Source organism: Vigna unguiculata, chromosome 3, assembly GCF_004118075.2.
Source record: "Vigna unguiculata cultivar IT97K-499-35 chromosome 3, ASM411807v1, whole genome shotgun sequence".
In the NCBI taxonomy this organism is placed as follows: Eukaryota; Viridiplantae; Streptophyta; class Magnoliopsida; order Fabales; family Fabaceae; genus Vigna; species Vigna unguiculata.
The window spans coordinates 59,623,117-59,634,815 of record NC_040281.1 but is presented as its reverse complement, the minus strand read 5'-3'; the positions used below and the strand labels follow the sequence as shown (position 1 = coordinate 59,634,815).

The window sequence follows — 11,699 nt, the reverse complement described above, 5'->3', positions numbered from 1 at the left end:
TTTAAAGAAAATCCAAACTAATCTTGCTAAAAAAAATAAATTTAGATAAAAAATCTAATTTAGTTATTTAGATTAAAATGAGAGTAGATTACATCATTAAAAATCCAACACCACCCTGATGTATATCTAGAAGATTGATGGATAAGAAAAGAGACATAAGCAAAAGTTATGGCAGCAAATTTTTGACAAACTGAACCAAACTACCGTAAGGTATGATGCAATGCAACTCAAATATCATTTGGTTTGAAAAAATAAATAATTAATTAATTTTGTGTGAACTTGTTGATATGGTCCACAGTACCTCGTTAGTCAAGTACATGCCGTAAGTCTTTTCTATACTTCCCTCACTCCTTTCTTTTCTTACATAAACGCACTCCACTGGTTGTGTAACAGAGGTGTCCCGGTTTAGATTAAAAAAATAGTATTTTTTTAAGTGTTAGTTAAACAAATTGGTTTATTTAACATGTAAATTAGAAGAGTTTAATCAGGATGAATATTAGAAGAGAATGCAAAAAAAACTAGTTAGAATAGATTCTATGTTATGATATCACGTTAAAAAATAAATTTTAAGAATAATTCAACTTCACAAAATTAATTTTTAAGGAATAATTTGCATTTCATTTATATATTATAAAATTATCTTATTTTTAATTAATGTATAACTTTTCAACAATAAAAATGAATTGATTCATCTAAAATAACTCTATTAATTATTTATTATCATTATTTGTTTCCATTATTTCTTCTATGTTAACAATTTAATTTTTTTAAGACTTGATTGCTTCTCAGTAATGTTTAAATTATATGAATTTAAGTATTTGTTTGTACAATTATATGGGTTAATACTTTTATTGTTTGTTTATTATTTTATAATGTTTTGGTAAAATGGATGAGTCAATTTAATGTATTTTTTGCGTATCATAATAAACACATAAAATAAGTTGGGAAATAAGTTGGGAGAATAAAACATGTTTAAATAAGTAAATTTACCAACTCGTAATCTGTCAAATTTACAAAATTTTTTATTCATCAAGATGTGAAAATCAGAATGTCATCTTATATAATTGGGTAAACAAAAGAAATTAAACATTAAAACATTATTAAATAATATTATAATATTTAGAAGATCAAATTATCAATCTACATAAAGCGGTAAACAATTATAATGAAAAAATTATAAAAAAAATATGATGAAAGAATAATAAAGGATGATTGTTGGTTACGAATCAACTGACTTCCGATCATTTCAAATATTTCAAAACTTTGGATTAAATGAACCCATATATACATTTAAAAAGATTGAATATTTTAACCTAACTCGATGGTGAGTCTATTAACTCACGGATTTAAACATATTTTACCACAAATTAGTAATTTATCAAACATTTTTCACAAACTCACCCCTTTCTCCTCATCTCACATTTTATTTTCTCTTTAAAATCATTCTCTAATCATCACAAATCCTCCCAAATCACCTTAACCAAATACACACAATCCTCACAAATTATAAATCATGTCTACATAAAGCTTATTGTGATTATTCTTAAATTCTCCTCTCTAATTTTTGCTGCCATGCTTAGAATTGAACAAGCTACCTATGTCATTGGCCAACACCAGCCAGAAAATGAATATTCAGTTCACGTAACTATCACTGCATTTTCTTGGAGTATTCTTGGAAGCTTCCTTAGTTTCCGACACGAACAAGTAGAAAGGTACAACTGGTGGTACTGTGTGTGACAGTTACTGCTCTTAAAAGAACACGTGGCAGGTAATGTGTTTTCTTTGTATTCTTCTCAGCTCTTTCACTTTAAATACAAAGTCAGACACGCCTCTCACCATTTCTTTCTCATCTTTCTCGGCTTTTTCTGCTGAGGTAACAGCAGAAACAACTTAATGGGGAACTGTTGGAGTTTTCAATCATCTTCTGCTGTCGATCACCGCAACTCCATTTCTGCCCCCAACCCCAACAATCAATCAGGTAAACAAACAAACTCTCCCTGTTTCATTCTTAAAATTATAGAAACGCTTCATGCTAAAATTTGTGTCTGTTCATGCATAATATATCAGATATTCCAAGAAAGAAGAAAAAACATGTATTTTTTTTCCTTTTGATGGTTTTCCTATGATTGCTTTGGTTGCAAGTATAAGTGCATAATCATTTCATCAAGTCAAGCAGAAAAGTCAACCAGAAGTCGCAGCCAATCTATCCCCAATTCCTAAAAGCCGTGTAATTTGAATTAAACAAAGAAGCCACTCCTTGTTATTAGCAGTAATTCATCATGAAGTGCTTGATCCTGTCTATTGAGGTTCTAAACCAGAGCATTTGTTGCTTCATATGACAATTTTTTGCTTTCTTGTTGCATTGGTTCAGGGAGTATTCAGTTTTCTGCCGGTACAAGCAACAGAAGATTAATACAGAGCAGTAATTCTACTTCTCTTGGGCAGAGCAGCCACTCTGGAGGATTCAGCAGGTTCTTTGGAGCAAGTAGTAGTAATAATTACTCAACAGGCAATAACACTAGCACATCCTTTTGGGGCTCTGAGAATAGCCAAGCCTCTCGAGGGAGGGACGAAGAAGAGAGGGGGCAAATCTTGGATGTTGCAGATTTGAGGGCATTTACCTTGGCAGAACTGAAAGCAGCCACCCAAAATTTCAGACATGGCAGTCTGTTAGGAGAGGGGGGATTCGGTAAAGTATACAAGGGTGTCATTAGAAGTGAGGGGTTGCCTATTGCCATCAAGAAGTTGAATTCCGAAAGCAAGCAAGGAATTGCGGAATGGCAGGTATCGGAATTAATCACACTACAAAATTAGGGTAGAACTTTTTACTGGTATGTGCCTAATATTACGTATAATTGGAAACTCAAGTGAATTTAAGTCTCATCATTGAATAGAAATCATTGAATAGAAATGAGATAAATTCATTGTACAAAGGTTTTAGATTGAATGTAATCTTAATTTATACTTAGGTGTCATTGGTATTGTTATCTTTCTAGTGACCCTCCTCCCATCACATATCTGTACTGATTGATGCTTTTTGTTTTTGTGCAGTCAGAGGTTAATTTCTTAGGGAGGCTTTCTCATCCCAATCTTGTTAAATTGTTGGGATTTGGTAGGGAAGAGAGTAAACTGTTTCTGGTGTATGAATTTATGCCTTGTGGGAGCTTGGATAACCACCTATTTGGAAGTAAGTGGCAATGCGTGAGTAGCAATTTGGGAAAATTGATTGGTCTTTTTTCCTGATCTATGCACTTTATTTTTGCTTGTGCAGGAGGAGCAAATGTTCGGCCACTTTCTTGGGACACAAGGCTAACAATTATGATTGGAGCAGCTAGGGGGCTTCATTTCCTTCACAGCTTGGAGAATGCCATTATATACAGAGATTTTAAACCCTCAAATATTCTCCTCGACTCAGTAAGTTTCATTTTATCATTGTGCATGCTATTGAAGTATTCATGGAAACGAAAGAAAAATCTTTGAAATTTTTGCTTTTTTAACAGACGTATGCGGCAAAGTTATCAGACTTTGGCTTAGCGAAATCTATGACTTCGCCTGATCAGAGTCACGTATCAACACATGTTGTGGGAACACACGGCTATGCTGCTCCTGAGTACATTGCAACAGGTATTGTGTGTTAATTTCCCTTCATAAACCTCTTGCGTAAAGTGTTGTGTAAATTAAATGGTGTGATGATGTGAATGGTGTAGGTCATTTGTACGTGAAAAGTGATGTGTATGGATTTGGAATATTTTTGGTGGAGTTGCTGACTGGGAAGAGGATTACTGGTATAATGCAACTATGTGAGGAAACGTCGTTGAGGGATTGGGTGAAAAGAAATCTTGTAAACAGAGGGTATATAAGAAGCACCATGGATGCAAAGTTGGAAGGGAAGTATCCACCAAACTTAGCTTTAGAAACGGCTCAACTAGCTCTCAAATGCATCCAAATAGAGCCCAAAGTAAGGCCATCGATGAAAGAAGTTCTTGAAAGATTGGAACAGATTGAAGCAGCCAATGAAAAACCAGCTGATAACAGAAGACGGGTTAATCGTTCTCGTCTTGTTCAACAACATGGCCCTCCAGATGGTGGCTAATTGAACTGAACCCATCATCATCATATTCCCTTGCAGCTGATAGACTGCTTAAAAAAGTGGACTTGAAGATCATATTGCTAGAAGAAGTGCCTTTTCTCCACTGGCACAAATGAAAAGGATCAGGGGTTGTATCTGGCTTTGGAGCGAAGGCCTGAGGGTTAAGTCTGTGAGACTTGTTTTGGGCACCCCAAAACAAAGACAAAGAGAGTTCAAGCTTCCCTGGTATTGATAATGAAGAAGGTGCTCCATGTCCATCTCTCCTTTTCCATTAATTTTTCCACTTATTTCTTCTATGGAGTTTGTATTGAATGTGTGAATGTTGAATATTTAATCTTTATGTAATTATTTCAATTTTTTAAATGCTTTAGATGGGTAAAAAGTTGAATAGAAATGATTCTTCGTGAACCATAATCTCTGAATAACTATAATCCTATCCGGAAAATTTATAAAACCAACACTTTATTACAGTAAATAGGTCCAGTTTTTCTCCTCTCCCTTGCATCTTGGACTATCTCGCGGTCCTTGAAGAGTGTATGTGACTTAGAAAATCGTTTCTTTGTTTCTTTCTTTTATCTTTGTTTATGTGATCTTATATAACAAACAAAAAATTATTATTGTAGTATGCATTTAGAATGTTGTTTGGTGCGTTTCCTTTTGTTTTTTCTCTGATCCTATAAATGGTTTTCTTTGTGGACTTATGAATTGATGCTTACTCCTACTATTTATTATATGTAAATTGGCATTAAGTTAGATTCAGGTTTTTAAAGAAACCCTGAGAAAACTTTATAATATTGTAAGCTTTTTATTGAAGACAACTTTTGATTTTTATAATGACATACATATATGTGTATATATGTATTATTCAAGTTTTGGTAAGGCCATATGTGTAACCTGTAGGCTTTAGGCTTCGTAGATTTTAGGTATATATATGGAAACATCTTACATAGTATTTTGTGTCACTTGCAAGACAAAAACGTCCCATTTCTATATATATAACAGTTAAGATTTGTTTTTGATTGAGAATGGAAGTATTTACTCTATATTCATTTCATTTAGGAGGACAAAGACCATTTTTTTGTTTTTTGTTTTTACATTTATCAAATTCCATTCTATTAACTGCTTAAAATATTTTTTATTTAAGTATTTTATTGTTTGATCTTATCATCAACGACATGAATTGACCATTATTTTTGTCTTTTCATCCTCAATTTACTAATCAACTTATATCACTTCCAACTTCTTCATCAACCTACTCTTTCTATGTTTAGGAATAAGTTGATTCGATGAGTGAGAAAAAAAAAACGTAAGTTAATTGACAAGTTAAAGACAAGAAAATGAAATTCGTTATTTTTTTAAAATTTGTTTGGCATGTAATATTATAACATTATCTTTAATTGGAAAATTCATAAAAGATTTTTATAAGCATTCTTAAGGAAAGAATACTGTTTACATTCGAGTAAACTATTTTTGTAATAATATACATTTCCTCTAAAGAATACAATCAGGTCAAGCATAAAAGTTTACAAATTTACACTTCCATTATGTTGTCACGTATCGTTTTTAACTTAACTTAATGAATTATCTCAATTTATGTCCATAAATTATTTATTAATATTGACAACGGAGACAGCCGTTATATTAATTTGATTGGAGAAATGGTCGGATAACATTGTTTTTTCTATGAGTATCCCATGACAAGAATAGATTTCTTAAAAGATTCTCTCATAACTCATATTTTTGGAAAAATATTAAAGTTTACAAAAATTAATTTATCAGATTTATAAAAATAAAAGGGATTAAATATATTTTTATCCCTTACCTTTTAATGAAATCTAGAATTACTTCACTTTACATTGATTTAGTCATTCATCTTTAAAAATATCTTTAGAAATGTGTAAATTTAGTCATTTTACCTAAATTTTGGTAAATTTATTTGACGTTTTAAATATATTTCATGATTGTATTTGAGTTGTTTCGCTTCTAAATTAACTCAAATGTTATCATAAAACGCATCTGAAATAATAAACTTAATAACATTTAGTTAAAATAACTAAATTTACATATCTCTAGATATGAATGACTAAATTAGTCAAAATTTCAAGAAGAAACTAATTTTAATTTTCACTAAAAATTAAGAAATAAAAAATACATTTAAGCCAAAATAAAAGTATATATATATATATATATATATATATATATATATATATATATATATATATATATATATATATATATATATATATATATATATATATATATATATATATATATATACACACACACACTAAAAACTGTGTGCACTATTATTCCATAATAGAGTTATGTTAGTTTTTGTTTCTCTTCCATAAAATTTGTAATCTATATTATTTCTCCAAATTTATTTTGATTCAAATTATAAATTATAAATCAAATATAAAAAATAATAATACATATATTTTTATTGAAATAAATATATAAATTTAAACAATAAAAAAATTACAGAGACATACATGGGAAAAGTGAGTTCCTATTATATACCGAAAACTTTTCATTTCATCTTTTATTACTCAGATAGCAAGATAAACCAATGTCAACTAAAAATAACTGTGAAATGTAAAATTATTATACACGTGTGTGAGGAATATAGTGGCAAAAACTTCTCCTTTAAGTTATTGACTGGTTCCTGCTTAAACTATTCTCTGCTATTTTCCGTTTTGATTATATCTCAACTCCTGCTAAAACGAATTTCAACATGGACTACATACGACGTATCAAAGTGTCTCACGGGTTCCATTTTTTCAACTAGCCTCAGGACCCTGTCCTTCATTCTTTCTAGCACCTAATTTAGAAGTTTTCATGATAAAATAACACTAATGGCAATTTTTTATCCATTTAATTTAGATTTGTTTGGAAATAGAAGTATCTGGTGTAGGGTCCAATGGAAAGTGGAATTCTTCTATTTTTATTTTTATTTTTTGGTGTTTAACTCAGAGAACTAGCATTTGGTGTTTAACTCATGATTAGCAATAACATTGCATTTTCTTGGAGTATTCTTGAAGGCTTCCTTAGTCTCTTTCTCTGACATTCATTCCTCTTCAAAGGATACACTGATTTTTTTTTATACTTTTCTAGTTTACATGTAAAACCAATTCGCATTATATTGTGACTCATACTATTCTCAACATTTGTCTTTAGTTATATCTCTGATTTTACGGCACGGAAAGAGCATAAACAAGTCAATGGGGAACTGTTGCAGTCATTCATCTAGTTCAAATGGTGATGATCATCCCAACGCGAAGAACCATTTAGGTAAACCAACACGTTATACAAATATGAAATCAAATACTACATATTTTGGCCTTATGGTTCTTTTTGTTTCTTTAATTGCTAATTGCAAACATAGGTGCATACTATTGTATCAGTTTTTCAAACCAACCTGATTTTCGTAGTAGAACAATAGCAAATTATGGTTAAAAATGGTTTATGAAATATTTGATACTTAAAAGTTAAGCATCTTGACATGGATTTTGTATTGCTGTGACGATGTCTCAGGGAGGACTGAATTCTCTGCTGGTCTCAGCAAAATAAGACTAATACAGAATGACAATTCTACTTCTGGTGGTGGGTGTAGCAGCCAATTTGGAGGAAGCAGTAGTCTGTTTGGGCCAAGTAGTGGCAATAATCACACATCAGGGAATAACACTAGCACGACATTTTGGGGCTCTGATAATAGCCACACCTCTGGAGTCAGAGATGGAGAGGAATTTTCTCAAGGTGAGATCTTGAATGCTCCAAACTCGAGAGTATTTACTTTTGCAGAACTGAGAGCTGCCACAAAAAATTTCAGAGCTGACAGTGTGATAGGAGAGGGGGGTTTTGGTAGAGTATACAAGGGTTTCATTAGAGGTGAGGGATTGACCATTGCGATCAAGAAATGGAATCCCGGAAGCTTGCAAGGAGTTGCGGAATGGCAGGTAAGCATTAATGTCATTCTAAAATTAGGATTCAAAACTTTTGTTTGATTATCTTCTTTATGCAGTCAGAGGTGAATTTCTTAGGGAGGCTTTCTCATCCCAACCTTGTTAAGTTGTTGGGATTTGGGCGAGAGAACAGTGAGCTGTTCCTGGTGTATGAATTCATGCATCGTGGCACCTTGGATAACCACCTATTTGGAAGTAAGAATTCATGCATGCCAATTATGCGGAATTGATTTCTCATTTTCTCTGATTTATGCACACGATTTCTCTTCTGCATGCAGGAGGTGCAAATGTTCGACCACTTTCTTGGGATACAAGGCTGAAGGTGATGATTGACGCAGCTAGGGGACTCAATTTCCTTCATTCCATGGAAATGAAAATCGTACACAGAGATTTTAAGCCCTCAAATATACTACTTGACGAGGTACGCTTTATTTTCTATAACTTTTCTTCGTTTCTCAACACATATAGTGCTTGCATGCTATTGAAGAATTGAAGTTAGTGAAAGAAGAAATCTTTAGCTTTGGCTGTTCTGACAGACATTCACGGCAAAGTTATCAGACTTTGGGTTAGCCAAATGTTTTTCTTCGCTTGATCAGACTCACGTAACAACACGAGTTGTGGGAACAGGAGGCTATGCCGCTCCTGAGTATGTAGCAACAGGTGATATCCACAGATTTTCTCTTAAAACATTTCATAAACCTTTTGTTGAAACATGAGGTGTCTTTGTGCAGGTCGTTTGAAAGTGAAAAGTGATGTGTATGCATTTGGAATTGTTGTGATGGAGGTGCTGACAGGGAAAAGAATGCAAGATATAAGGCGATTGCTGAAGCAAAAGTCCTTGAGTGATTGGGTGAAATCAAATATAGTAAATAGAGGGAAAATAGGAATGAGTATGGATGCAAAGTTGGAAGGACTGTATCCAACCAACTTAGCTTTAGAGGTAGCTCAATTAGGTCTGAAATGCATCCAAACAGAAGTCAATGTGAGGCCATCAATGAAAGAAGTTGTTGAAAGATTGGAACAGATTGAAGCAGATAATCAGAATCCAGCTGGCAACAGTTATAAGAGAAGACGTGTTAACAACGCGATCAGCAAGATGGTGGTCAACTGAATTCAACCCATCGCCACTTAGAAATTATTACAAATTATTTATTTATATTTTTTAATAAGTAAAACTTAGCTTCTATTTCTTAGAAATTAAACAAATTGAATTTGTTAAACATAACCTGCATCGTTGGTGATCAGTTATTATTATTTATTTATCGTGGATTTTACTCCAACTGCAATCATATAATCCCATGGATTTCACTTTGTTTTTTAATTTGGGCCAAATACAGGAAAATGATGGATCCAAATGGGTTATATTTACTATGTCACAGTAGCTGTTTGTCCCTGGAGCTCACTTCTTTCTTTATGCACCTCCATAAAACTCATAAATTTCAAATTAGTCTTTATTAAAATTATAATGAAAAGGTAAAAATTATTCTGTGCCTTTTTTATTTAGTGTATTTTAGATTGTATAATGCGAAAGATATTCATAAAGCTGAAAATATGTTTTATATTATATAATTCAAAATATAATATATTCTTGTTTTTAACGTAAAAATATATTTTAAATTGTATAATTTAAAATATATTTAAGAAAAAAATACATTTCATGACATATAATATTACAGAACATCTATCTCGATTCAAAATTACCTTTCAAATTTTATAATTTAAAATATATTTTAAAATAATTATATTTCAAAATAAATATTCTGATAAATGTTTCTATAAGTTTGAAAATACATACTAAAATATACATTTTAAAATACATTCATACAATATATTCAAAATATTCATTCTGAAGCCTTGGACAATGAATTACCACCTTTCAAACACCAACACACCGGAACAAAAAAGTGCAGGGAGAACCAACTACAGACCAAGCATCCTAGTATTGTTATTTGTAATGGCAGTTGCTCATCTTCGTCTCTCCTATATCTTTTCAAACCTCAACTTCTCTCCTTTCAAATCCAATTTGTTATAACTCACATCATTTTCTCGCCCCCTCCTTTTCCTTCTTAAAGACAATATCTTTCTCTCCATTCATGCATGTGTTCATCAATTCGCTCCTATGTCCACCATCACTTACGAGATAACATGGATTTCTTTGTGCTGGGAAGATTACAAAATTAACAGATAAAAAAGTGGAAACAAAATTCATAATCAAATCTGTCTTATATAAATAAGGTTTAATTATGCCTTTGGTTCTCATTTTGGAGTCAAAATCTAAAAATGGTACCCAAATTTTTAAAAGTCTCAAAATGGTCCCCTTTTTTGTTGAAACGTCTCACGTTTGCCCTTCCCGTTAAGTCAAGGTTGACGCCGTCAGAGGAAGTGCCACGTGTCAGTTCCTCGATTTTTTGAATTTTTTTATTAATTTTTATTTTTTATTTATTTTTTGAATTTTTTTAAAAAAATCAAAAAATTGTCACGTGTCAAGCTGTCATCATGCCACGTGGCAGTGACAGTGACACGTGTTAGTATTACGCCACGTGTCATTTTGTTAGTCTCAATTTGGTCCCTTTATTTTAATTTGTCTCAATTTAGTCCCAATTTTTGTAAAAATTAGCAATTTTGTCCCCCTTCAAATTGAAACAAAATTTAATTTTATATAAATGTTATACAAATATTTTTATTAAATTTGATATTTGTATTCAAATTGATATTTTTATTATATATTTTTAACATAACTAAGTTTAGTTAAAATTATGTTTCACATTCAACTTTACTTAAAATTGTTTTAAAATTTTAAATTTATATGTGTTTTATTGTAACATGAACTAGGTAATTTATGAATTTTTTTTCTATTAACATTATTTTCTATTAACAACTTTTAAACCATTTTAAATAAAGTTCAATGTAAAATATTAATTAAATGAACTTAATTTGGTTAAAAATATTTACTTGAAATATCAATTTTGATGGAAATATTTGTGTACATTTATACATAAATTAAATTTGATTTCAATTTGGAGAGGGACAAAATTGCTAATTTTTACAAAAATTGGGACAAAATTGAGACAAATTAAAATAAAGGGACCAAATTGAGATTAAGAAAATGACACGTGGCGTAATACTGACACGTGTCACTGTCACTGCCACGTGGCACGATGACAGCTTGACAAGTGGCAATTTTTTTTAATTTTTTTAAAAAAATTAATAAAAAAATTAAAAATAAAAAAATTTTCAAAAAAAAATTAATAAAAAAATTCAAAAAATCGAGGAACTGACACTTGGCACTCCCTCTAACAGCGTCAACGTTGACTTAACGGCAAGGGCAAACGTGAGACGTTTCAACAAAAAAGGGGACCATTTTGAGACTTTTAAAAATTTGGGTACCATTTTGAGATTTTGACTCCAAAATGGGGACCAAATGCATAATTAAACCTATAAATAATATGCGAATACATAAAACAGATAAGTAAAGAACCAGCAGCAGATACCAAAACTTTTTAACGAGAAAATTCAATATGGAGACAAACTTCACGGACCTAATCTAGTAAAATCTTTCACTAATGATAATTAATGGGTACACCAAAAGTTCTACAATTCCAAGGATCAAAGCACTATTCTCTTCACCAACAAGATAGATAACAAAC

At 31.4% G+C, this 11,699-nt stretch overlaps 2 protein-coding genes across 2 annotated transcripts; both read left to right on the top strand.

The window, feature by feature from the left end:
• The first annotated feature begins 1,830 nt into the window (after window positions 1-1,830).
• LOC114176063 (probable serine/threonine-protein kinase PIX13) lies at window positions 1,831-4,453 on the top strand. Its single transcript, XM_028060968.1, has 6 exons — window positions 1,831-1,978; window positions 2,372-2,784; window positions 3,052-3,187; window positions 3,272-3,414; window positions 3,501-3,624; window positions 3,708-4,453. Exons 1-6 carry the CDS (start codon window positions 1,894-1,896, stop codon window positions 4,091-4,093), a joined length of 1,287 nt encoding a protein of 428 aa, XP_027916769.1. The 5' UTR covers window positions 1,831-1,893; the 3' UTR covers window positions 4,094-4,453.
• A 2,607-nt stretch (window positions 4,454-7,060) lies between these two features.
• LOC114177025 (probable serine/threonine-protein kinase PIX13) lies at window positions 7,061-9,321 on the top strand. The gene is made up of 6 exons (XM_028062250.1): window positions 7,061-7,381; window positions 7,625-8,046; window positions 8,112-8,247; window positions 8,331-8,473; window positions 8,589-8,712; window positions 8,784-9,321. Exons 1-6 carry the CDS (start codon window positions 7,312-7,314, stop codon window positions 9,161-9,163), a joined length of 1,275 nt encoding a protein of 424 aa, XP_027918051.1. The 5' UTR covers window positions 7,061-7,311; the 3' UTR covers window positions 9,164-9,321.
• The last annotated feature ends 2,378 nt before the right edge of the window (window positions 9,322-11,699 follow it).